The 26,033-nt window shown below is 43.2% G+C and overlaps 1 protein-coding gene across 2 annotated transcripts in view; it reads right to left on the bottom strand.

The window, feature by feature from the left end:
- The window catches only part of LAMA2 (laminin subunit alpha 2), a 1,313,887-nt gene that overhangs the window by 130,007 nt on the left and 1,157,847 nt on the right, over positions 1 to 26,033 (bottom strand). For both annotated transcript variants that reach the window (XM_073575794.1, XM_073575795.1), the window contains exons 42-43: positions 25,871 to 25,987; positions 25,223 to 25,399 (exon numbers count right to left, since the gene is read on the bottom strand). In XM_073575794.1, the coding sequence (XP_073431895.1) occupies positions 25,223 to 25,399; positions 25,871 to 25,987 (294 nt within the window). The remainder of the gene's footprint in view (positions 1 to 25,222; positions 25,400 to 25,870; positions 25,988 to 26,033) is intronic.

Raw genomic sequence — 26,033 nt, 5'->3', positions numbered from 1 at the left:
AGTACACAAAAAACACTTAGGTCACGATTCATCAAACCATTTTTGTGAGAATTATAGCATAATACAGTTTGAAATATCACAAAGTTTTTGTGCAGCTCACAGATGCACAAAATTAGCATGTCTTGGCAGTTTAAGGCCTGGATCAGAAATGCGAGACTCGTGCTAGTTTCTCGCACATCTGACCTCGGCCTTACACTCATCCCAGCTGACTCTGCCAATTGTGGGTAAGCCTTTATTGGGAGAAAGCATGGCTTTGAGAAACTTGGCCTGCAAATTCAACATAATTTACAACAAAGAGAAGCTTAAATTTCGACAGTAATGAGCTTCTGTCCCTGATTAAAGTACTTTTCTTGTGGTGGAAAATAGCAGCTGCAAGATGCTCAAAATTTAATTGACGAGGAGATACCTCTTAATAAATTTTGCACATCTTACTCCAGCGCACCATCAATATTGGTTTATAAAATACCAGTCTTGATGAATCGAGGACTCCATTTGCAAATTTAGTATAACATTATATATGTATAAATTGAAAATTCAATTTTCAGTGCAGTAATCAAAAATGTTCAAAAATCTACTACTTTGCTCTTGAGAAGTAATATTGAAGAAATATTATAGACACTGATAAATATAATCAACACATACTTTGTTTCTCCAGAGATTAGATTCTGTTCCACAGAACTGCAAGATGAGAAATTTGGTGCAATATTTCAAAAAGTGGAAAAATTTGAGCTGGGAAACTATAGTCTTGTGAGTTTAAAAAAAGACATTTTCCTGGAAAATGTCATAATGTAATAGGAGACGAAAATATTGAACCTTTCTCCAAAATTCGGAATTAGCAAAACTAAAAAAAATCCTGTCTAATTTAGTGATAATTAGTGTTGAGCATTCCGATACCGCAAGTATCGGGTATCGGCCGATACTTGCTGTATCGGAATTCCGATACCGACTTCCGATATTTTTTCAATATCGGAAGTCGGCATCGGAATCGGAAGTTCAAAGTTGATTGACAGCCTGACGTCATCATGATGCGCGGTGTGTGCGCATCATGATGCGCCGTCATTTCGGGCCTTCCGGGGGTCTCTGCCGGCCTGCCGGGGGGCTGTGCCGGCCTGCCGGGGGGCTGTGTGGACTGCCCGGGGTCTGTACCGGCCTGCCGGGGGGCTGTGCCGGCCTGCCGGTGGTCTGTGCACCCTGTGGGGGTCTGTACTGGCCTGCCGGGGGGCTGTGCCGGCCTGCCGGTGGTCTGTGCACCCTGTGGGGGTCTGTACCGGCCTGCCGGGGGGCTTTGCCGGCCTGCCGGGGGGCTGTGCTGATGTCCGGGGGTCTGTGCAAGCATCGTCCGATGGGACTACAAGTCCCATATGGCGATGCCTGCTACCATGACAGTGATTGACACATTAGCCAATGATGGGACAGTAGTAGTCCCATCATCCGGCTAATGTGTTAAATGTTAAAAAAAAAAAAAAATACTACATACATACTACATACATACTACATGCATGCTACATACATACTACATGCTACATACATACTACATACATACTACATACATACATACTACATAACACATATATACTACATACATGCTACATACATACTACATACATACTACATGCATACTACATACATACTACATGCATGCTACATACATACTACATACATACTACATGCATGCTACATGCATGCTACATACATACTACATGCTACATACATACTACATACATACTACATACATACTACATACATACTACATGCTACATACATACTACATATATACTACATGCATGCTACATACATACTACATGCTACATACATACTACATATATACTACATACATACTACATGCATGCTACATACATACTGCATGCTACATACATACTACATATATACTACATACATACTACATACATACTACATGCTACATACATACTACATACATACTACATGCTACATACATACCACATACATACTACATACATACTACATGCTACATACATACTACATATATACTACATGCATGCTACATACATACTGCATGCTACATGCATGCTACATACATACTACATACATACTACATGCTACATACATACCACATATATACTACATACATACTACATACAATACATTCATACAATACATACATAGACATACAGTACATATAACATAGAGTAACATACTTACCAATACTTGTCACATTGTTCCCCGAAGCCATTGTCTTTTACGGAATAAATATTAACATAACAAACCACAAAAATACTCACCCACGATCCGAAGCAGTCCACGAGTGTGTCCCACGACGATCTTGGGTAGAGAACTGCAGCATCAGCTGTTGCTGCCGTTCTCTACGGGCTGCAGGAATCCAATGACGGAAGGTAGGTATCCTTCCGCACTGTATTCCTCCGCCACTTAAAAAAAAAAAGTCCCTAGTCTCACTTTATGCCATTGCTGTGTGGGAAATTCCCACACAGCAATGGCATAAAGTGAGACTAGGGACTTTTTTTTTTTTAAGTGGCGGAGGAATACAGTGCGGAAGGATACCTACCTTCCGTCATTGGATTCCTGCAGCCCGTAGAGAACGGCAGCAACAGCTGATGCTGCAGTTCTCTACCCAAGATCGTCGTGGGACACACTCGTGGACTGCTTCGGATCGTGGGTGAGTATTTTTGTGGTTTGTTATGTTAATATTTATTCCGTAAAAGACAATGGCTTCGGGGAACAATGTGACAAGTATTGGTAAGTATGTTACTCTATGTTATATGTACTGTATGTCTATGTATGTATTGTATGAATGTATTGTATGTAGTATGTATGTAGTATATATGTGGTATGTATGTAGCATGTAGTATGTATGTAGTATGTATGTAGCATGCATGTAGCATGCAGTATGTATGTAGCATGCATGTAGTATATATGTAGTATGTATGTAGCATGTAGTATGTATGTAGTATATATGTGGTATGTATGTAGCATGTAGTATGTATGTAGCATGCATGTAGTATATATGTAGTATGTATGTAGCATGTAGTATGTATGTAGTATGTATGTGGTATGTATGTAGCATGTAGCATGCATGTAGTATGTATGTAGTATATGTGGTATGTATGTAGCATGTAGTATGTATGTAGCATGCAGTATGTATGTAGCATGCATGTAGTATATATGTAGTATGTATGTAGCATATATGTAGTATTTATGTAGCATGTAGTATGTATGTAGCATGCAGTATGTATGTAGCATGCATGTAGTATATATGTAGTATGTATGTAGCATATATGTAGTATGTATGTAGCATATAGTATATATGTAGTATGCATGTTGCATGCATGTAGTATATATGTAGTATGTATGTTGCATGTAGTATATATGTAGTATGTATGTTGCATGTAGTATATATGTAGTATGAATGTAGCATGTATGTAGTATGTAGTATGAATGTAGCATGTATGTAGTATGCATGTTGTATGTATGTAGCATGTAATTTTTTTTTTTATTTTTTTTTTACATTCAACACATTAGCCGGATGATGGGACTACTACTGTCCCATCATTGGCTAATGTGTCAATCACTGTCATGGTAGCAGGCATCGCCCGATGGGACTTGTAGTCCCATCGGACGATGCCTGCACAGCCCCCCGGCAGGCCGGCACAGCCCCCCGGCAGGCCGGCACAGCCCACCGGAGCCTGCACAGCCCCCCGGCAGGCCGACACAGCCCCCCGGCAGGCCGGCACAGCCCACCGGAGCCTGCACAGCCCCCCGGCAGGCCTGCACAGACCACCGGAGCCTGCACAGACCCCCTGGCAGGCCGGCACAGCCCCCCGAAAGGCCCGTACAGACCCCAGAGAGGCTGTACAAGGGAAAAACAGGATTTTTCTTATTCCGATACCGGAAGTCCCATAGACTTGAATGGGACTTCCGGTATCGGAATCGGCGATACCGATACTTTTTTTTAAGATCGGCCGATCCATTCCGATCCGATACTTTGAAGTATCGGACGGTATCGCTCAACTCTAGTGATAATTATTAAGTCAAGTGAAGTCGGTACGCTCTGCTGTCTCACTATTGGATGGTTTGAGAGCTCCTGGTTCTTGGAGATTTTGCTGTTTGGAGATTGTGAGTATGCAGAATGGAAACAATGGAGAGAACTGAACAACTGTCTTAGTTCATGATAGATGTGGTTATGTAAACAGCAATTTAAAGTCGATTCCTGTGTATCATGAACCAAGAAGCAGCAACTGACAGCACTGTAAGAGCATATTCATATGTATGTTTAGGGTATTTACATGATAAGAAGCCAAAGTTCAAAATATTAAAATGTAAAGTTTCCCTTCAGCAGACTATTTTTGAGTTGAGTTGCCTATCTTTGCCTTCAGATGCACCCGGTACTGTCTCTTAAAATGGCCTTACAGTATTTATTTATTTCACTTAGTTATATAGCACCATTAATTCCACAGCGCTTTACAGGCATTATCGGCAGTTTCCTCAATGGGGCTCACAATCTAAATCCCCTATCAGTATGTCTTTGGAGTGTGGGAGGAAACTGAAGAACTCGAAGGATACCCGCGCAAACACGGGGAGAACATACAATCTCTGTGCAGATGTTGTCCTCGGTGTGATTTGAACCCAGGACTCCAGCGCTGCCATGCTTCAGTGCTAACCACTGAGCCACTATGTGTATGTATGTTTATATACAGTTGTGCTCAAAAGTTTACATACCCCAGCAGAATTTTTGCTTTCTTGGCCTTTTTTCAGAGAATATGATAACACCAAAACTTTTCCTCCGCTCATGGTTAGTGGTTAGATCAGGGCCGCCATGAGGACAATACTGCCCTGACTGGCATATGGGGCCCGATGAACAGAGGGGGACCGCATCGGGCCCCATCTCTCCTGGTCATCGGGCCCCAGCTGATTCTGCCGCTGCAGTAACTGAACCTGCATCCGAGATGAAAGTTCAGTTGCACTCTATTGGCGTGTGGGCCCACATGGCAATAGTTAAAAGCTGCCAACCAATCAGAGGCTGGCAGCTGACATCAGCGTGCATGTCACCGGCATCTGACATCATTGTCATTCGCCGGCGAGTGTGCGCTTGAACTGAATGGAGGGAGCATCGCCGCAGGAGGCAGGATGGAGACAGATGAGGCAGGATCATCGAGCATGATGGAGACAGATGTCTCCATCCTGCCCAATGATCAGGGCCGGTTTTAGGCAAAGTGGGGCCTTAGGCAAAGTTTAAAATGGGGCCCCAAATGCTAACTTATTGCACAACACACAGAAGCATTTCGGTTGTAGTTACATGTGCTGAGTTCAGGCCGCTAAATGAGTGTGATCGACAATATTGAAGTCGTTCAACACTTGTTTCCTGGCCTCTTTCCACCATCTGAGAAAGAATGATGGAAACAGAACGATGACTAATGGATCACTAACAGATCACCATACAGTATCATTTTATCAGCAGCACATCTACAGTTTACACCCCATAGTCCTCCGTATAATATAATGTGCCCCATAGTCCTCCATATAGTATAATACACTCCTCAGTCCTCCATATAGTATAATACACTCCTCATAGCCCTCCATACATTAAAATACACTGCTCAGTCTTCCATGTAGTATAATACACTCCTCAGTGCTCCATATAGTATAATGCACCGCCATAGTCATCCATGTAGTACAATTCACTTCCCATAGTATAATGCACCCCAAAGTGTCCAAGTGCAGTACAAACTCACACACCTGGGCTGCATGCCAGCTACCCACAGAACAGGTGCTCAATCCAAAGAACAAAAGGGATGGCACCCATAGTATAATGCACCCCATAGTTCTTCATATAATGTATTCCCCATAGTCCTCGATACAGTATAATGCAGCCCAGATATAGCATAATGCATCCACCCCATAGAGCATAATGCAGCCAACCCACAGAGTATAATGCAGCCTTGCCATGCAATATAATGTAACCCCCCAATAGAATATAATGCCGCTCCCTTATAGTATAATGCAGCCACCCCTTAGAGCATAATGCAGCTACCCCACAGAGTAAAATGCAGCCACTCCACAGAATATAATGTAATGGTATAATTAGCCCAGCCTCGCATGGTATATATAGCCCAGCCCCACATGGTATATATAGCCCAGTCCCACATGGTATATACAGCCCAGCCCCGCATAGTATATACAGCCCAGCCACGCATGGTATATATAGCCCAGCACCGCATGGTATATACTGTATTGCCCAGCCCCGCATGGTATATACAGCCCAGCCCCGCATGGTATATATAGCCCAGCCCCGCATGGTATATACAGCCCAGCCCCGCATGGTATATATAGCCCAGCCCCGCATGGTATATACAGCCCAGCCCCGCATGGCATATACAGCCCAGCCCCGCATGGTATATATAGCCCAGCCACGCATGGTATATATAGCCCAGCCCCACATGGTATATATAGACGAGCCACACATGGTATATATAGCTCAGCCCCGCATGGTATATACAGCCCAGCCCCGCATGGAATATATAGCTCAGCCCCGCATGGTATATACAGCACAGCCCCACATGGTATATATAGCCCAGCCCCGCATGGTATATATAGACCAGCCCCGCATGGTATATACAGCCCAGCCCCGCATGGTATATACTGCCCAGCCCCGAATGGTATATACTGCCCAGCCCCGCATGGTATATACTGCCCAGCCCCGCATGTTATATAAAGCCCAGCCCCGCATGATATATATAGCCCAGCCCCGCATGGTATATACAGCCCAGCCACACATAGCATACCCCCCCACCCCACGAGAGTGGCCCCACAGTCCAGCACACACAGCGATATATTTATAAAGAAAAAACAACCACTCCTCACCTGTCCTTGTACCTGCACTGCTCCTGGCTCCTGTCTCCTGCTCTGCCTTGCACACAGTGAGAGCGCAATGACGTCAAAGCGCACCCACTGTGTTAGAGGCGGAGTGGCGAATGATGGGAGAGGGAGCATCAGCTGACGCTCTCTCCTCCATCATTGCTGTGAACTGTACTAGCGTCTATGATGCCGGTATAGTTCACTGCGGCTGCGGGGAGAATCGGCGCCGGGGGCAGGCGGGCCCCCTTGCTTCACAGGGGCCCCTTAGCGGTTGCATGATGTGCCACTAGCTGGTTGCCCCTGGGGAGAGGGGGGCCCTAGGCAGCTGCCTGGTCTGCCTGCTCCTAACGCCGGCCCTGCTCATGATCCTGCCCCATCTGTCTCCATCTGCGCCTTTCCGGGTGGGCATATTCTCTTTGTTTTGTCTTCTATTTAGTACATAAATTTTTTCTAACTACTTATACCTGTTTACAGATCGAGCTAATTCTATATATCCTATACATTACTGGACTAACACATCTTGTAATTCAGATGCAGACAGGTAATAAATCTTCCATTCTAATATTATCTAACTGCAACTCCATAATATTTACAGCTCCCACTGACCCTAACTAGATTTTACTATATATTAACGCTCATTACTATACTAATAATGGTCTCCACTTATTCCCTTACTTTATACTACCTTATCTATAGGGATATTCATCTATTCTGTTATAACATCCTATTTTCTATCATAACAGGCTTTCGGCCACATAATCTCCTTGAGCTCTCTTTCTTCTATAGCAGTTGAGTAGGTATCTTGGTCCCTAGCCTATTTTCTTCATTGAAACCCTTTTCTTACTCAGTTTCATGATTGCTCTTTTATATGAATTTGCATCTAGAGAGTTAATTTTAATTTCTTATCTTTATGTTTCCTTTGTACATTATATTTTATAGGGACAATTTTTTTTCTTTTTCTTTTATTTTCATATTATGTAGCAGACTGATGAAGGTGTATGTTATTATTTATTATTATTATTATTATTATTATGCATTTATATATCGCCATTTATTCCATGGAGCTTTACATTTGAAAAGGGGAGCTATAGACAGGTACAATAATGTAAACATGTGTAAGACAAGGGACACACAAGTACATACAATATGTATGGAGTAGACAGGTTGTGGGTGGCTTTGTATGTCATGGTTAGGGTTTTGAATTGGAGCCTCTGGGCAATAGGAAGCCAGTGAAGGGCCTGGCATAGGGGGGAGCCTGGGGAATAACAGGGAGACAGGTGGATTAGTCGGGCAGCAGAGTGTAGGATGGACTGGAGTGGAGCTACAGTGCTAGAGGGGAGGCCAGAGAGTAGGAGGTTGCAGTAGTCGAGGCGGGAGATGATAAGAGCATGCAGTAGTGTTTTTGTGGTTTCATGGTTGAGGAGTGAGCGAATCTGGGAAATATTTTTGAGTTTGAGATGGCAGGAGGAGGCGAGGGCTTGGATATGTGGGTTGAAAGAGAGTGCAGAGTCGAGGATCATCCCAAGGCACCGAGCGTGCGGGACTGGGGAAAGAGAGCAGCCATTGACATTGATGGATAGGTCTGGTGGAGGGGTAGAGTGAGATGGGGGAAAGATGATGAATTCTGTTTTGTCCATGTTCAGTTTGAGAAAGCGAGCATAGTAGAAGGCTGAGGTAGCAGACAGACATTGTGAGATTTCAGTTAGTAAGGAGGCGAGGTTGGCTCCAGATAGGTAGATCTGCGTGTCATCGGCATAGAGGTGGTACTGCAAACCGTGGGATTCTATGAGCTGTCCCAAGCCAAAGATGTAGATGGAGAATAGTAGGGGTCCTAGGACAGAGCCTTGAGGAACACCGACAAACAGGGGGTGAGGTGAGGAGGTGGTGTGTAAGAAGGAGACACTAAATGTTCGGTCTGTTAGGTATGATGAGATCCACGATAGGGCCAAGTCTGTGATGCCAAGAGATGAGAGAGTCTGTAGCAGGAGGGAATGGTCTACGGTGTCGAAGGCAGAGGACAGGTCCAGGAGAAGGAGGAGAGAGTAGTGTCGCTTGCTCTTGGTGTTTAGTAAGTTGTTAGTGACTTTAGCTAGGGCAGTTTAAGTTGAGTGATGCGGTCGGAAGCCAAATTGTAACCGGTCAAAAAGGGAACAGGAGGAGAGGTGGGAGGACAGTTCAACATATACATGCTGTTCCAGTAGTTTTGAGGCGTAAGGGAGTAGAGATATCGGGCGATAGTTAGACACAGAGGATGGGTCAAGGGAGGGCTTTTTGAGGATGGGTGTGATTGAGGCATGTTTGAAGGATGAGGGAAGGACACGATTTGTAAGTGAAAGGTTGAAGAGGTGTGTTAGAGATGGGATGAAGACTGTGGCCAAGTTAGGGATGAAGTGAGACAGGAGTGGGTCGAGGGCACAAGTGGTGAGGTGTGATCTTAACAGAAGGGTGGAGAGCTGATCTTCTGTCATGGTAGAGAAGCTGGCTTTTGCAGAACAGGGCTGAGTGGCTAAGAGGGGCATTGGGGGCTGCGGGCCAAAGTTTTGTCTGATCGTGTCGATCTTCTGCTTAAAGAAGGAGGCAAAGTTTTCAGCAGAAATGAGAGGAGGGGGAAGAGTTGCTGTGGGACGGAGTAGAGAATTGAAAGTGTTGAAGAGCTGTTTAGGGTTGTGAGACAGGGAGGATATGAGAGATGCGAAGTGAGTTTGTTTTGCGGCAGAGAGCATGGACTTAAAGCTGGCAAGGGACTGCTTGTATGCATTGAAGTGCTCAGTAGAATGGGTTCTCTTCCATCTCCGCTCAGCGGCCCTGGAAACCCGTCTCAGTTCTTTGATCAGGCTGGTCAGCCAGGGCTGCCTGTTGATTGTTCGAGTTTTGCTCTGCATGAGGGGGGCAGCCGAATCAAGTGTTGCTGTTATTGTGGTGTTATAAAAAGTGGCAGCAGCATCTGTGTCATAAAGGGAAGCTATGTCTGTAAGAGGGAGAAGGGACTCAGAGAGTGATTGTCAATTGAGGTGTTTGAGATTCCTGCGAGGATGAGTGAGTTTATGGAGCGGGGGTTGCGCAGTAGGAGAGGATAGGGAAGAGAATGTCAGTAGGTTGTGGTCAGACAGGGGGAGGGGTGAGTTATTGAGATTAGTGAGGGAATAGAGACGGGTGAAGATAAGGTCCAGTGTGTGACCATCTTTGTGAGTGGCCGCAGAGGACCATTGAGTGAGGCCGAGGGAAGCCGTGAGCGATAGAAGTTTAGAGGCAGCTGGGGTGGAAGTGTCAATGGGGATGTTGAAGTCACCCATGATGACGGTGGGGATGTCAGCAGAAAGGAAATGGAGTAGCCAGGTGGTGAAGTGGTCGAGAAAGGTGGAGATGGCTAGTTCTTGGGGGCGGTAGATGACAGCCAGTTGGAGGTTGGAGGGTGAATAGATGCGGACGGAGTGCACCTAGAGCGAGGGAAGAGTAGTGGAGGGTGGCAGAGGAATTGGGGTAAAGGAGCAGGTATCAGACAGGAGCAAGCCAACTCCTCCATCACATTTGTTGCTGGGGTGAGGGGTATGAGAGAGATGGAATCCGCCATAGGAATGTGCAGCTGGAGAGGCTGTGTCAGAGGGAGTGAGCCAGGTTTCAGTGATGGCAAGGAAGGAGAGTTTGTTGGTGATAAAGAGGTCATGGATAAACGACAGCTTGTTGCAGACAGAGCATGCGTTCCATAGGGCTCCAGGAAAGGGGGTTGGGGGAGTGGGGGCTGGATGAATGGGTATGAGGATCGTGGCAGGGTAATAGAAAGGAGTGTAGGGATGTGTTGAGGAGGGCCAGGATTTGGGGATACGTCGCCAGCAATGAGGAGTAATAGACAGAGCATTAGGCTGGAGTCACACACAATATAGAGAAATACGGACCGCATGTTACGGCCGTAATACGCATGAATGGTCCCTAAATAATGCTCCGTATGTCATCCGTTGTCAGGGTGTGGCCGCGTATTTTTCTCATGTAAGCATCCGTATGTAATCTGTATGGCATCCGTTTACCGTTTCTTTCTTGCAGGCTTGCAAAACGGACATATAATGGAGCCCAAAGACAGGTTTTGAAATCCAAACGAAAGAATAGATCTAGACACATTGAATACACATATATATATACTAGCTGAAGAGCCCAGCGCTGCCCGGGCATAGTAACTAACTGTGGTTAGTTATAAAAAATTATAATTATCCACCATCCCATAGTCCCGTGCCCATATACCTATCACACATCCTCCATCCCATAGTCGAGTGCCCATATACCCATCATACACATCCTCCATCTCATAGTCGAGTGCCCATATACCCATCACACATCCTCCATCCCATAGTCCCATGCCCATATACCCATCACACATCCTCCATCCCATAGTCCCATGCCCATATACCCATCATACATATTCGCCATCCCATAGTCGAGTGCCCATATACCCATCATACATATCATCCATCCCATAATCCCGTGCCCATATACCCATCATACATATCCGCCATCCCATAGTCCTGTGCCCATATACCCGTTATACATATCCTCAATCCCATAGTCCAGTGCCCATATACCCATCACACATCCTCCATCCCATAGTCCCGTGCCCATATACCCGTCATACATATCCTCCATCCAATAGTCCAGTGCCCATATACCCATCACACATCCTCCATCCCATAGTCCCATGCCCATATACCCATCATACATATTCTCCATCCCATAGTCCCATGCCCATATACCCATCATACATATTCGCCATCCCATAGTCGAGTGCCCATATACCCATCACACATCCTTCATCTCATAGTCCCATGCCCATATACCCATCATACATATCCTCTATCCCATAGTCCCATGCCCATATACCCATCATACATATCCGCCATCTCATAGTCCCGTGTCCATATACCCGTCATACATATCCTCCATCCCATAGTCCAGTGCCCATATACCCATCATACATCCTCCATCCCATAGTCCCGTGCCCATATACATATCCGCCATCCCATAGTCCCGTGCCCATATACCCGTCAAACATATCCTCCATCCCATAGTCAAGTGCCCATATACCCATCACACATCCTCCATCCCATAGTCCTGTGCCCACATATATATCCGCCATCCCATAGTCCCGTGCCCATATACCCGTCATACATATCCTCCATCCCATAGTCCAGTGCTCATATACCCATCACACATCCTCCATCCCATAGTCAACAATTATAATGAGCGGCGGCAGGGCTTGCAACCTATGATGACATCAGCGTCGCCATGGCAACCATTGTGACATCATAATGAGGGGCAGGGATTGATACGCGCACACTGTTTCCCCAGTATGCAAATAGGGGCATTATGACAACATAATGAGGGGCGGGGCTTGACGCACACACACTTTTCCCCCAGTATGTAGATGGGGGCAAAATTGTTTGGTGAATTGGAACACGCGGGGTTAAAGTTTCGCCTCACAACATAGCTTAGGACGCTCTCGGGGTCCAGACGTGCGACTGTGCCAAATTTTGTGGCTGTATCTGCGACGGTGCAGATGCCTATCCCGGACATACACACACACATATATACACACACATACATACATACACACTTTGAGCTTTATATATTAGATATATATATATACAGTATATACACATGTCATTGAGACACATATATCTTTATATATTGATATTTCACAGAGTTCTTCATAGCAGAATAGCCACTAATTCAATTGCCGGCTTCTGTCAAATCATTCCCCAACCCGACATGAAATGACACATGGCTTACATACAGTAAACCATTTCATTTCATGTTTTTTTTTATATGTCCCGACTAATAATTAGATGAGGGTTTGTGTGCAAAATTTGGGAGGTGTAGGTGTTAATTTAAGGAGTTAATTCATTGTAAAAAAATGTGTGGGCTCCCGCTGTAATTTGTCAACCAGAGAGGTAAAGCAGGTGAGTGAGGGCAGATTTTAATAGCCATGAGAGGGACCATTGTTTTTGGCCCCCTTGACTACAAAAATCTACCCCCAGACACCCCAGAAATGGCGCATCTATAAGATGTGCCAATTCTGGCACTTATCCTCTCTATTCCCATTGCCCTGTAGCATTGGTGAATAGGTTAATATAACAAAGGGTTAATGTCACCATTCGATTGTAAGGTGACAATAAGACGATTAATAATGGAGAGGTGTCAATAAGACACCGATCCATTATTAACCCTATACTAAGAAAGGGTTAAAAACCACACAGACATTAATTAAAAAGTCTTTTAATGAAATAAATACACCAAGTTTTTGACAAATTTTTTTTAGTCTGGTAATCCAAAATAAAACCATGACCTGCAACAAAAATAACATAAAAAATCACCAATATCTTTACCTATCTGCCATTCAGTCATGTCCCATGCTGCAATCCATGAGAAGGGGTTAAATAGTTTACAATGAGGACTGGTGCTAATGCGATCAGCCTCACTGTAATCTACTACAAAATGAATTGATTCTGCTCTGCGCAGCCTCAATGGCTGCCTGTAGATGAACTAATTACCGTGGGAAAGTTTCTGACTTTTTTCTCACGGTCATTAGTTCATTCACAGATCAGCCGGGGACTCCTGCTGATGTCACTGAGGCTTCGGGGAGTCCCTTGTATGTGCTCTACTAGTTGGTCACAATGTGTGTTACACCTGGTTCTGAACTCATTTCCTGCACTGGTGCTGGTTCCTGTTCTGGTCCCTCACCTGCTCCTGCTCCCGACGCTGCCCCTGTACCTCTTCGAGGTCCCTGCCAGGATGCTCACTCTCTGTCTGTCCCTTGGAGTCCTGCTGCTTCTCTCCTCTACTTCCTGGTGCGCTGCCAGCAGGCCTCCAGGGAGCGTGATTAGGAAGGGGAAGAGTCTTGAGGAGATCATTTGCATATTCCCAGTGCCTTCTGGGATAAGTGAAGAGTCTCCGCGAGCTCAACGATCACTGGGTTTTGGCCGTTGCAGCTGAAAAGAGGAAATCGGAAAACCAGGGGAAGAGTCTTGAGGAGATCATTTGCATATTCCCAGTGCCTTCTGGGATAAGTGAAGAGTCTCCGCGAGCTCAACGATCACTGGGTTTTGGCCGTTGCAGCTGAAAAGAGGAAATCGGAAAACCAGGGGAAGAGTCTTGAGGAGATCATTTGCATATTCCCAGTGCCTTCTGGGATAAGTGAAGAGTCTCCGCGAGCTCAACGATCACTGGGTTTTGGCCGTTGCAGCTGAAAAGAGGAAATCGGAAAACCAGGGGAAGAGTCTTGAGGAGGGAGATCATTTGCATATTCCCAGTGCCTTCTGGGATAAGTGAAGAGTCTCCGCGAGCTCAACGATCACTGGGTTTTGGCCGTTGCAGCTGAAAAGAGGAAATCGGAAAACCAGGGGAAGAGTCTTGAGGAGATCATTTGCATATTCCCAGTGCCTTCTGGGATAAGTGAAGAGTCTCCGCGAGCTCAACGATCACTGGGTTTTGGCCGTTGCAGCTGAAAAGAGGAAATCGGAAAACCAGGGGAAGAGTCTTGAGGAGATCATTTGCATATTCCCAGTGCCTTCTGGGATAAGTGAAGAGTCTCCGCGAGCTCAACGATCACTGGGTTTTGGCCGTTGCAGCTGAAAAGAGGAAATCGGAAAAACCACGCGCCTATCGGCGCGCAAATTTGGGCTCATCCTTCATCGTTTTTAAGAAATCTCAAGATGGAAGAGGCCAGGAGCCATTTGGTGAGCTGCATTTCTTGCTACATGTTCACAGACTTACCAGTGGAAAAGCCAAACTTCACATGCCACAAATGCAAGCTTGTGTCCCTGTTGGAGGAAAAGTTGCAAAATCTCGAAGAGAGGTTAGCTACGTTGAAGATCATTAAGGAAGGTGAAGAGTTCTTGGACAGAGCAGAATTATCTCTTCATGTTACAGAAAGAGAAGAAATTCGAAGTGCACCTGAAGAAACAGAGGAATGGAGACATGTGACCCAGAGAAGCAGGAGGATCAGGAGGCAGTCAGCACCCATACTGCTCAGAAACCAGTACCAGGCTCTCACTCAGGAAAACAATGAAGAAATACATCAGGATAAGACTTTGCCAACAAGCAGCAACCTTGTACGCCTTCAGAGTCCTCCTGGATGGAGAAAGAAAAATGTTGTGAAGAAGAAACGGAGAGTGGTGGTCATGGGGGATTCCCTGTTGAGAGGAACAGAGGCCGCTATCTGCAGACCGGATATAACTTCAAGAGAAATGTGTTGTCTTCCAGGTGCAAAAATTAAAGATGTGTCTGACAGGATATCAGGACTCTTCAGACCTACAGATGACTACCCATTCCTGCTACTACATGTGGGGACAAATGACACTGCAAGAAACGACCTGGAAACCATCTGCAGAGACTTTGAAGACTTAGGCAAGAAAGTGAAAGAACTGGGAGCGCAGGTGGTCTTCTCTTCCATCCTCCCAGTGGATGGCCATGGAACAAGGAGGTGGAATAAGATTCTGCAGGTGAACAACTGGCTACGTCGATGGTGCCGTCAGCAACGATTTGGATTTCTGGATCACGGAGTGAACTACTTATACGATGGACTACTTGCTAGAGATGGGGTGCACCTTACGAAGACTGGAAAGCATGTATTTGGAAGTCGCCTTGCTACACTTGTAAGGAGAGCTTTAAACTAGAACAACATGGGAAGGGAAGCAAAAGACCAGAAAAAGCCATACACCTGACAAATGCTATTGAGAACTCTGCTATTAGAAGTGGAAAGGAAGAACAAAGACGAAAGAATCTAATTAATAAAAATATTGGAGAAAGAGAAACCAATCACAAACTAAAATGTTTCTATACTAATGCACAAAGCATGGGCAACAAACAAGGAGAATTGGAACTACTAACACAGGAAAAGAAATATGATGTCATTGGAATCACTGAAACTTGGTGGGACAATACACATGATTGGAATACAAGACTAGAAGGATACAACTTATTTGCAAGAAACAGACTTGATAAACGAGGAGGGGGTGTCGCATTGTATGTTAGAAACGCGTATATCTGCACAGAGATTGAAGCTTCAGAGACTGGGAGTTCTGTGGAAACTGTTTGGGTAAGAATACAAGGACAGAACAATGGAAAGGACACCATTGTAGGCATTTACTACAGGCCGCCTGTGCAAGCTGAAGATATGGATGAACTCTTTATGCATCAAATGGCCAAGTTCTCCAAAAAATATGACATAGTTGTCATGGGAGATTTCAACTATCCAGACATTTGTTGGGAATCTCTCTCAGGCAAAACTAACAGGTCAAGGAAATTCTTATCCTCTCTTGCTGACAACTTTATCTTCCAAAAGGTAAGGGAGAAAACGAGGGGAACTGCTACCTTGGATCTAATCCTTATAAACAGGGAGGAAATGGTTGAGGAGGTAAAAGTGGCTGGGACCCTAGGAGGTAGCGACCATACTATTTTAGAATTTTGGATAACTAGAGGCGGAAGACCTGTGAAGACTCAGACGTCAAGGTTAGATTTCAGAAAGGCAGATTTTAAGGGATTCAGAAAGAGAATTGGAGGGATCCAATGGCTGGATATCCTTAAAGACAAAAATGTCCAGGAAGGATGGGAAATCTTGAAAAATGAAATTCTCAAAGCACAGTTGTTAACAATTCCGAAAAGAGGGAAGAATAGGAAGCAGTTAAGGAAACCAGGATGGATGAACACAGAACTTAAGCACATGCTAAAAAGGAAGAAAAAAATCTTTATAAAATGGAAAGAGGGAGGCATATCTAAAGAAGAATATAATGCTGTCTGCAGAACTTGCAGGGCACAAATCAGATTAGCTAAAGCTGAAAATGAATTGAGGCTTGCAAGAGATGTCAAAAGCAATAATAAAGGATTTTGGGGATATGTCAAAAGTAAAAGAAAAGTCAAAGATGCTATAGGATTTTTACAGGATGAAAATGATGAAATGGTAAGACAGGATGTTGAGAAGGCTGAACTTTTAAATTCCTATTTTGCATCTGTTTTCTCTCAGAAAGGAAATGTAACATCAACTGTTATTCACTGTCCTATTAAGGGAATAGAAGAATCCAGGATATCTATAAACAGAAAGATAGTGAGGAAACACTTAGCTAGCCTAAATGAATTCAAGTCTCCAGGTCCAGATGAATTACACCCCAGAGTACTGAAGGAGATAGCAGAAGAAATTTTTGAACCCCTCTCTATAATCTTTGAAAATTCTTGGAGAACAGGAGAAGTGCCAGAAGACTGGAGAAGAGCAAATGTTGTTCCTATCTTCAAAAAGGGGAAGAAGGTGGACCCAGGTAACTATAGGCCGGTGAGTCTGACTTCTATACCAGGAAAGATCTTTGAACAAATTATTAAACAACATGTATGTCAATACCTGGATAAGAATGAAGTGATTAAACAGAGTCAGCATGGGTTTGTAACTAATAAGTCATGTCAGACTAACTTAATTTCCTTCTATGACGGTATCACTGATTGGGTGGATCAAGGAAATGCTGTAGATATAGTATATCTTGACTTCAGCAAAGCATTTGACAAAGTCTCTCATACAATCCTTATTGAAAAAATGATTAAGTATGGAATGGACAAGGCAACTGTTAGGTGGATTCATAACTGGCTTAGTGATCGGACCCAAAGAGTGGTCGTAAATGGCTGCACATCCAGTTGGAAGAATGTCTCAAGTGGGGTACCACAGGGCTCTGTCCTGGGCCCTGTATTGTTCAACATCTTTATCAACGATTTAGATGAAGGAATTGAGGGTAAACTGATTAAATTTGCTGATGACACAAAGCTAGGAGGGATAGCTAATACTAGAGAAGAGAGAGAGAGGATTCAAAAAGATTTAAATAAACTGGAGAAGTGGGCAGCAACTAACAGAATGGTTTTTAACAGGGAGAAATGCAAAGTACTACATCTGGGCAATAAAAATGGAAAAAGCATATATAGAATGGGAGGAATAGGGCTAAGTGACAGCACATGTGAAAAAGACTTGGGTATACTAATAGATCACAGACTGAATATGAGTCAACAGTGTGATGCAGCAGCAAAAAAGGCAAATGCAATTCTAGGATGTATTAACAGAAGCATACAGTCTAGATCACGTGAAGTCATTATTTCCCTCTACTCCTCTTTGGTCAGACCTCATCTGGAATATTGTGTCCAATTTTGGGCACCACATTTTAAAAAAGACATCAACAAACTGGAGCAAGTTCAGAAAAGAGCGACCAGAATGGTGACCGGTCTGCAAACCCTGTCTTATGAGGAAAGGTTGCAGGATTTGGGAATGTTTAGTTTGCAAAAGAGAAGACTGAGAGGAGACTTAATAGCTGTCTACAAATATCTAAAGGGCTGTCACATTGTAGAAGGATCAACTTTATTCTCATTTGCACAAGGAAAGACTAGAAGCAATGGGATGAAACTGAATGGGAGGAGACACAGATTAGATATTAGAAAAAACTTTTTGACAGTTAGAGTGATCAATGAGTGGAACAGGCTGCCACGAGAAGTGGTGAGTTCTCCTTCAATGGAAGTCTTCAAACAGAGGCTGGACAGACATCTGACTGGGATGATTTAGCGAATCCTGCTTTGAGCAGGGGGTTGGACCAGATGGCCCAGGAGGTCCCTTCCAACTCTACAATTCTATGATTCTATGATTCTATGATTCTATGCTTACCCTGGTCTCTTAAAGAGACAGCGTGCATTTTTTGAAAATATCAATTAACCTATGGCAGCGCACTGATTACTATTTCTGGCCCCTCCGCCATAGGGAGGGTGCTGGAGCAACGAGTATCTACTCTTGTGAATCCCGGTTCTATCTCTGCTCTGCCTGCACTGTTTAGCATTCAATTTTTGCACTCTGCTTATACTCTTTGTATCCGCAGAATATCAGTGACCGTTAATTGCCTCTGTCAAATTCTTGAGCAATCAAGCTGGAAATCTACCCATCGGTGACCCCTGTCACACGATCGTGGGTTACTGATGGGTTGATGGGTTGGAATGACAATCAGAGTTCTCCTGCAGACCTCTATGGTTGTCAATGCTGGATTACTTTGAGCGCCGCCCGGTGGACTGCACTCATAGCAAGTCATCAATTCTGTTACACACAGGTGATTTGATCATTGCTCGAATGTAGCAGTGGCTATCAGGTTATGGCAGCTTCAAGTTACCGATGGAGATTATTGAAGCATGCTAAAAGTAAAAAAAAAAATTTAAAAAATATTAAAAAAAACAAAAAAAATTAAAAGATCAAATCACCCCCCTTTCACCCCATTCAAAATAAAACAATAAAAACAATAAAAATCAAACATACACATATTTGGTATCACCACATTCAGAATCCCTCATCCTATCAAGCTATAAAAAGAATTAACCCAATCGCTAAACGGCATAGCGAGAAAAAAATTAAAAACCCCAGAATTACATTTTATTGGTCACCGATACATTGCACTAAAAAGCAATATCGGACATTCAAAAAATCTTATTTGCACCAAAAAGATATCAGTGAAAACGTCAGCTCAGCACGCAAAAAATAAGCTCTCACCCAATCCGAGATCACATAAAATGGTGCGGGTCTTGGAAAATGACACAACTTTTTTTTTTTTTTTTAACAAACTTTAGATTTTTTTTCACCACTTAAATAAAAAAGAACCTAGACATGTTTGGTGTCTAAAAACTCATAATGACCTGGAAAATGATAATGGCAGGTAAGTTTTAGCATTTGATGAACATGGTAAAAAACAATCCTAAACAAGTTTCATTGCACTTGGAATTTCTTTCCCATTTTTGAGTACATGATATGGTAAAACCAATGGTGAGGTTCAAAAGTACAACTTGTCCTGCAAAAATTAAGCTCTCACTTGAACATATTAATGGAAAAATAAAAAAGTTATGCCTTTGGGAAGAAGGGGAGCAAAAAACAAAAAAGGGCTCCTTCATGAAGGGGTTAAGCACTATACAAACCAGGTATCTCTGATGTCACTCTCATACAATAACTTCATTGAATGTTAATGCCTTGGTACATACCTTCTGGTATAAGAGAGATGTCAGAGAGAGATACTTGCTTTGAGTAGTGTTAAAATAAAAGCATAGTGTCACAGAGTGACTGGCCCATTGTGACATGACCCACCAATTGGTCGGTCACTAAATGCCAAAACAAAAAACACACCAGGGAAACTTTAACAATGGTGGGCCCTGTGATAGGGAACGGGGAAATGGACACTGCACTCACCTGAGGATATCCCCTGCTCTTACTAACGTCCCTATACAGGTTTTTTCAACCCGTCTCTGAGAAGGATAACTAAACCCTCACTTGCCCTGCTCCTATCCTTAAGTAGGAATTGGCACGTGAAGACACTGGTCCCACCGCTGCACTAAGACAGCACAATGTAAGGTAAGACAAACACCACAGAGGATAGGAAACACAAAAACAACACTTAGCTTTCTCTGCTGCAGTGCACCGCACAGCAGAGTAAGGCAAGAGATCACAGCATTCAGCTTAAGCACCACTGCACCAGCAACCTCCTGTCTTCAGCATGGTTGGTATCCAAAAGGACCTGTATCACCAACAGTCAGCTGATGCATCAGGTGACCTTTTAAAGGAAGGTGGGAGTGGTCACCACAGACATCAGCAATGTAATTACACCAGCAGGCCACCGGGGGGGAAAACTGACATTAACCCCACATGGCCTGAAAGGAAAAAAGTTTTAATAAGAAAAGCCAAATCTGCCACAGATCCAAAAATGAATCATGACACATAGTATGTTTCCTGAGAATGGAGGACCTCAAAAGTCACTGAAGTCCAGTACTGTAATTTTTTTTTGCATATTTTTCTTTATAAAGAACAGAAAAGAATTTTGCAGCAATGTCTGAATCTCTTGCGTCTTGTGGAATTAGACCCTTCGGTTTGCTTTAATACTTAACAGGTGCACCTGGATGTGGAGGTGAGCCTCCTAAGTATTAAGTAAACCTATATCCTGTAACAGTTATATTACTTGTCATCTCCTTCATATGCCATAATTCGAACACTATGAATAGTGTATCTTGTAAATTTTTTCTTTATGATCAAAAATGATTACATGAATTTATGGCTATATATCACAAAGCAGAAACCAAAAATAAAGCAAGTTATACGGTAACAGGTTATTTTCGATTTCTAATAGCTATTTTGAGTCTAACTTCCATTTCCATCACTGAATGTGTTTCCTTGGACTACCAAGACTCACAGCTTTAAAGCAAGTAATTAAAAGTGTAATAACTAGTGTTGAGCATTCCGATACCGCAAGTATCGGGTATCGGCCGATACTTGCTGTATCGGAATTCCGATACCGACTTCCGATATTTTTTCAATATCGGAATTCGGCATCGGAATCGGAAGTTCAGTTGATTGACGGCCTGACGTCATCATGATGCGCGGTGTGTGCGCATCATGATGCGCCGTCATTTCGGGCCTTCCGGGGGTCTCTGCCGGCCTGCCGGGGGGCTGTGCCGGCCTGCCGGGGGGCTGTGCCGGCCTGCCGGGGGGCTGTGTGGACTGCCCGGGGTCTGTACCGGCCTGCCGGGGGGCTGTGCCGGCCTGCCGGTGGTCTGTGCACCCTGTGGGGGTCTGTACCGGCCTGCCGGGGGGCTGTGCCGGCCTGCCGGGGGGCTGTGCTGATGTCCGGGGGTCTGTGCAAGCATCGTCCGATGGGACTACAAGTCCCATCGGGCGATGCCTGCTACCATGACAGTGATTGACACATTAGCCAATGATGGGACAGTAGTAGTCCCATCATCCAGCTAATGTGTTAAATGTTAAAAAAAATAAAAAAATAAAAAAAAATACTACATACATACTACATGCTACATACATACTACATATATACTACATACATACTACATACATGCTACATACATACTACATGCATGCTACATACATACTACATATATACTACATATATACTACATACATACTACATACATACTGCATGCTACATACATACTACATACATACTACATGCATGCTACATATATACTACATGCTACATACATACCACATACATACTACATGCATGCTACATACATACTACATGCTACATACATACCACATACATGCTACATATATACTACATGCATGCTACATACATACTACATATATACTACATGCATGCTACATACATACTGCATGCTACATGCATGCTACATACATACTACATACATACTACATGCTACATACATACCACATATATACTACATACATACAATACATTCATACAATACATACATAGACATACAGTACATATAACATAGAGTAACATACTTACCAATACTTGTCACATTGTTCCCCGAAGCCATTGTCTTTCCGGAATAAATATTAACATAACAAACCACAAAAATACTCACCCACGATCCGAAGCAGTCCACGAGTGTGTCCCACGACGATCTTGGGTAGAGAACTGCAGCATCAGATGATGCTGCCGTTCTCTACGGGCTGCAGGAATCCAATGACGGAAGGTAGGTATCCTTCCGCACTGTATTCCTCCGCCACTTAAAAAAAAAAAGTCCCTAGTCTCACTTTATGCCATTGCTGCGTGGGAATTTCCCACACAGCAATGGCATAAAGTGAGACTAGGGACTTTTTTTTTTTTAAGTGGCGGAGGAATACAGTGCTGAAGGATACCTACCTTCCGTCATTGGATTCCTGCAGCCCGTAGAGAACGGCAGCAACAGCTGATGCTGCAGTTCTCTACCCAAGATCGTCGTGGGACACACTCGTGGACTGCTTCGGATCGTGGGTGAGTATTTTTGTGGTTTGTTATGTTAATATTTATTCCGTAGACGACAATGGCTTCGGGGAACAATGTGACAAGTATTGGTAAGTATGTTACTCTATGTTATATGTACTGTATGTCTATGTATGTATTGTATGAATGTATTGTATGTATGTAGTATATATGTGGTATGTATGTAGCATGTAGTATGTATGTAGTATGTATGTAGCATGCATGTAGCATGCAGTATGTATGTAGCATGCATGTAGTATATATGTAGTATGTATGTAGCATGCATGTAGTATATATGTAGCATGTATGTGGTATGTATGTAGCATGTAGTATGTATGTAGCATGCATGTAGTATATATGTAGTATGTATGTAGCATGCATGTAGTATATATGTAGTATGTATGTGGTATGTATGTAGCATGTAGTATGTATGTAGCATGCATGTAGTATATATGTAGTATGTATGTAGCATGTAGTATGCAGTATGTATGTAGCATGCATGTAGTATATATGTAGTATGTATGTTGCATGTAGTATGAATGTAGCATGTATGTAGTATGTAGTATGAATGTAGCATGTATGTAGTATGCATGTTGTATGTATGTAGCATGTAATTTTTTTTTTTTTTTTTTTTTTACATTTAACACATTAGCCGGATGATGGGACTACTACTGTCCCATCATTGGCTAATGTGTCAATCACTGTCATGGTAGCAGGCATCGCCCGATGGGACTTGTAGTCCCATCGGACGATGCCTGCACAGACCCCCGGAGCCGGCACAGCCCCCCGGCAGGCCGGCACAGCCCCCCGGCAGGCCGGCACAGCCCCCCGGAGCCTGCACAGCCCCCCGGCAGGCCGGCACAGCCCCCCGGAGCCTGCACAGCCCCCCGGCAGGCCGGCACAGCCCCCCGGCAGGCCGGCACAGCCCCCCGGAGCCTGCACAGACCACCGGCAGGCCGGCACAGACCACCGGAGCCTGCACAGACCCCCTGGCAGGCCGGCACAGCCCCCCGAAAGGCCCGTACAGACCCCAGAGAGGCTGTACAAGGGCAGGAAAGGGTTTTTCTTATTCCGATACCGGAAGTCCCATAGACTTGAATGGGACTTCCGGTATCGGAATCGGCGATACCGATACTGTTTTAAAGATCGGCCGATACCATCCGATACGATACTTTGAAGTATCGGACGGTATCGCTCAACTCTAGTAATAACTCCTGATAAAGCAATTGAAACAGCAAAAAAACTTTATTATAAGATATGAATATGATTTGCAATTTAGATATTAATTTGGTGTGAAACATATTATTTAAAAATCTATTATGCTCTGTTACAGTAATATTTTTGGATCCTAACTTATCCTCTAAGCTTGAGTGGAACGTATTATGTAGGGTTCTGTGTACTGCATTAAGAAAATGAAAAGAAAAAGTCCTTTTTTTACTTTAGTCAAGGTCAATTTACATAACTTTAACATAAATCTCATCAATGAAGCAGTAGTAAGGGGAAAGCTGATGCTGTTCATGAGTAATAACAATGATCATTTCTTGGTAAATGAACTTGTTGATGTCTGGAAACCAAATTGAAGTAATGTTCATATCATAAAATATTAATTTCAATATAACTGGTATAAAACAAATATAGAATTCATTAAAAAAAATCCATGTTCGGAGTTTAGCACTGGACTGTAACTGTCCAATACAAACCCAAACTTTTAAGTTCGCGTTCACTTATTACAGTTACAGTTGCTTATTAGTATTACAGAGATTGTTGAGAATTAGAGAAAATACAACTAATTTTGTCCAGAAACTGTGTCTAATCTATTGGCTCGTTCTGATATCACAGTTCAGTTGCGTTTTATTGAATGGGAATAAGCTGCCATACAAACAGGGGCCAGGTGCAAGAGTTGTGCTGTCTCTGGAGAGAAGCAACCACATTTTATAAATCTTATACAGCTGCTTCAATGGCGGAATTCAGGATTTCAAAAAGTTTTCTTTTTAGATTTAAGTTTTTTGAGTAGAGGAATATGATTTTTATAGAATTGTCAATTTTTAGCTCCAGTCTCATAACAATTTTCTGGGCATTAGAGTACACTGGGTTAAGAAAAAAAATCAAGTCTCTCACTGTTTTCTATAGACTAGCTACTTGGCTAATTAGGCACAATAATTTCTAAATCTATGGCATGTCTAATCCTGCTGAAATCCACATTTTCCATATCAATAAATGCTCTGCTCCCATCATTGGACCTCACATTCACATATTTGTTGCATATACAGTAGTGTTGTATCATTCACTTTCAAAACATATTGCCTCAGGAATACTTTAGCATCTGTTATTTGTAGACTGTGAGCCCTCGCGGGCAGGGTCCCCTCTCCTTATGTACTTGTGTGTCCCTTGTCTTTCACGTTTATTATACTTGTCTATATTTCCCCTTTTCACATGTAAAGCGCCATGGAATAAATGGCGCTATATAAATGCATAATAATAATAATAATTTGCATCCATATGAATCACAATATTAGAATCTCTTTGTCTTTGCGTTTTCTGGCATTCAATAAAACATATCTTAAAAAAACACTTTACAGCATGAACATGAATAAGGAATTGACATATTCTTGACTTACCATTTTCGACTTTTACAACAGCATTGGTTTTAGCTACGTGTTCTTTCAGCGCACTGTAGTTCTGTTTCAACCCCAGGAGATTCAGATTAAGATCTTTGATGCGTGCAAGAACATCGTTGGCAGTATCATTTGCTTGCTTGGCTTTGTCTTTTGCGCTCTGAATCTTCACTATTGTATCTATTACAGACAAATATGTGTCAGGCAAAGACTGGAGAATGGATACAAGAGAATATCTGGCCAATTGAATGTTTAAGAGTATCCTCATGTGAATTGAGAAATTTTTATTTCATTATACAATTCACTGACATTTTCCACTGACATTAAAATGCTGAATTTGATCCTTAGGATATTTTCTTGATCTGGCACAACTTTAATTTCATTGTTCAGATTTTCATATATATTTTTTTTCTTAAGGAGGTATTGGTATATTGGGGCAAGATGCTTATGGGATTTAGATACATATGCCTTGCAGAATCTCGTAAGGCTTTAGGTCCATTGCACACACCTTCAGCATCACCGTACCTACACCATATTTTCTTCAGCTATTAGACATAACAATACTTCACTATCATCGTGACCCTAATGCACTAAGAATTACATTTTCTGTTATTAATCTAAGCAGAATTGTAGTTATTCTCATTTTCATACCACTGGGTATAGCAGCTAGCTTTCCGAATGTGTCATTGAGGGCTCTGACCAAATTCTGATTTTTGTCATCCGCATTTTGCAGTTTATCCTTCATTGCAGCAAGTTCATTCTCTTTTTCTGTGAGGAAATATAAGACCGACAATAATACACAATTATTTGTTTT

Source organism: Dendrobates tinctorius, unplaced genomic scaffold (genome assembly GCF_039654945.1).
Source record: "Dendrobates tinctorius isolate UK_male_01 unplaced genomic scaffold, ASM3965494v1 ptg000046l, whole genome shotgun sequence".
NCBI lineage: Eukaryota > Metazoa > Chordata > Amphibia > Anura > Dendrobatidae > Dendrobates > Dendrobates tinctorius.
The sequence above is the reverse complement of the archived record's forward strand: the minus strand, read 5'-3'. Positions and strand labels throughout refer to the sequence as shown.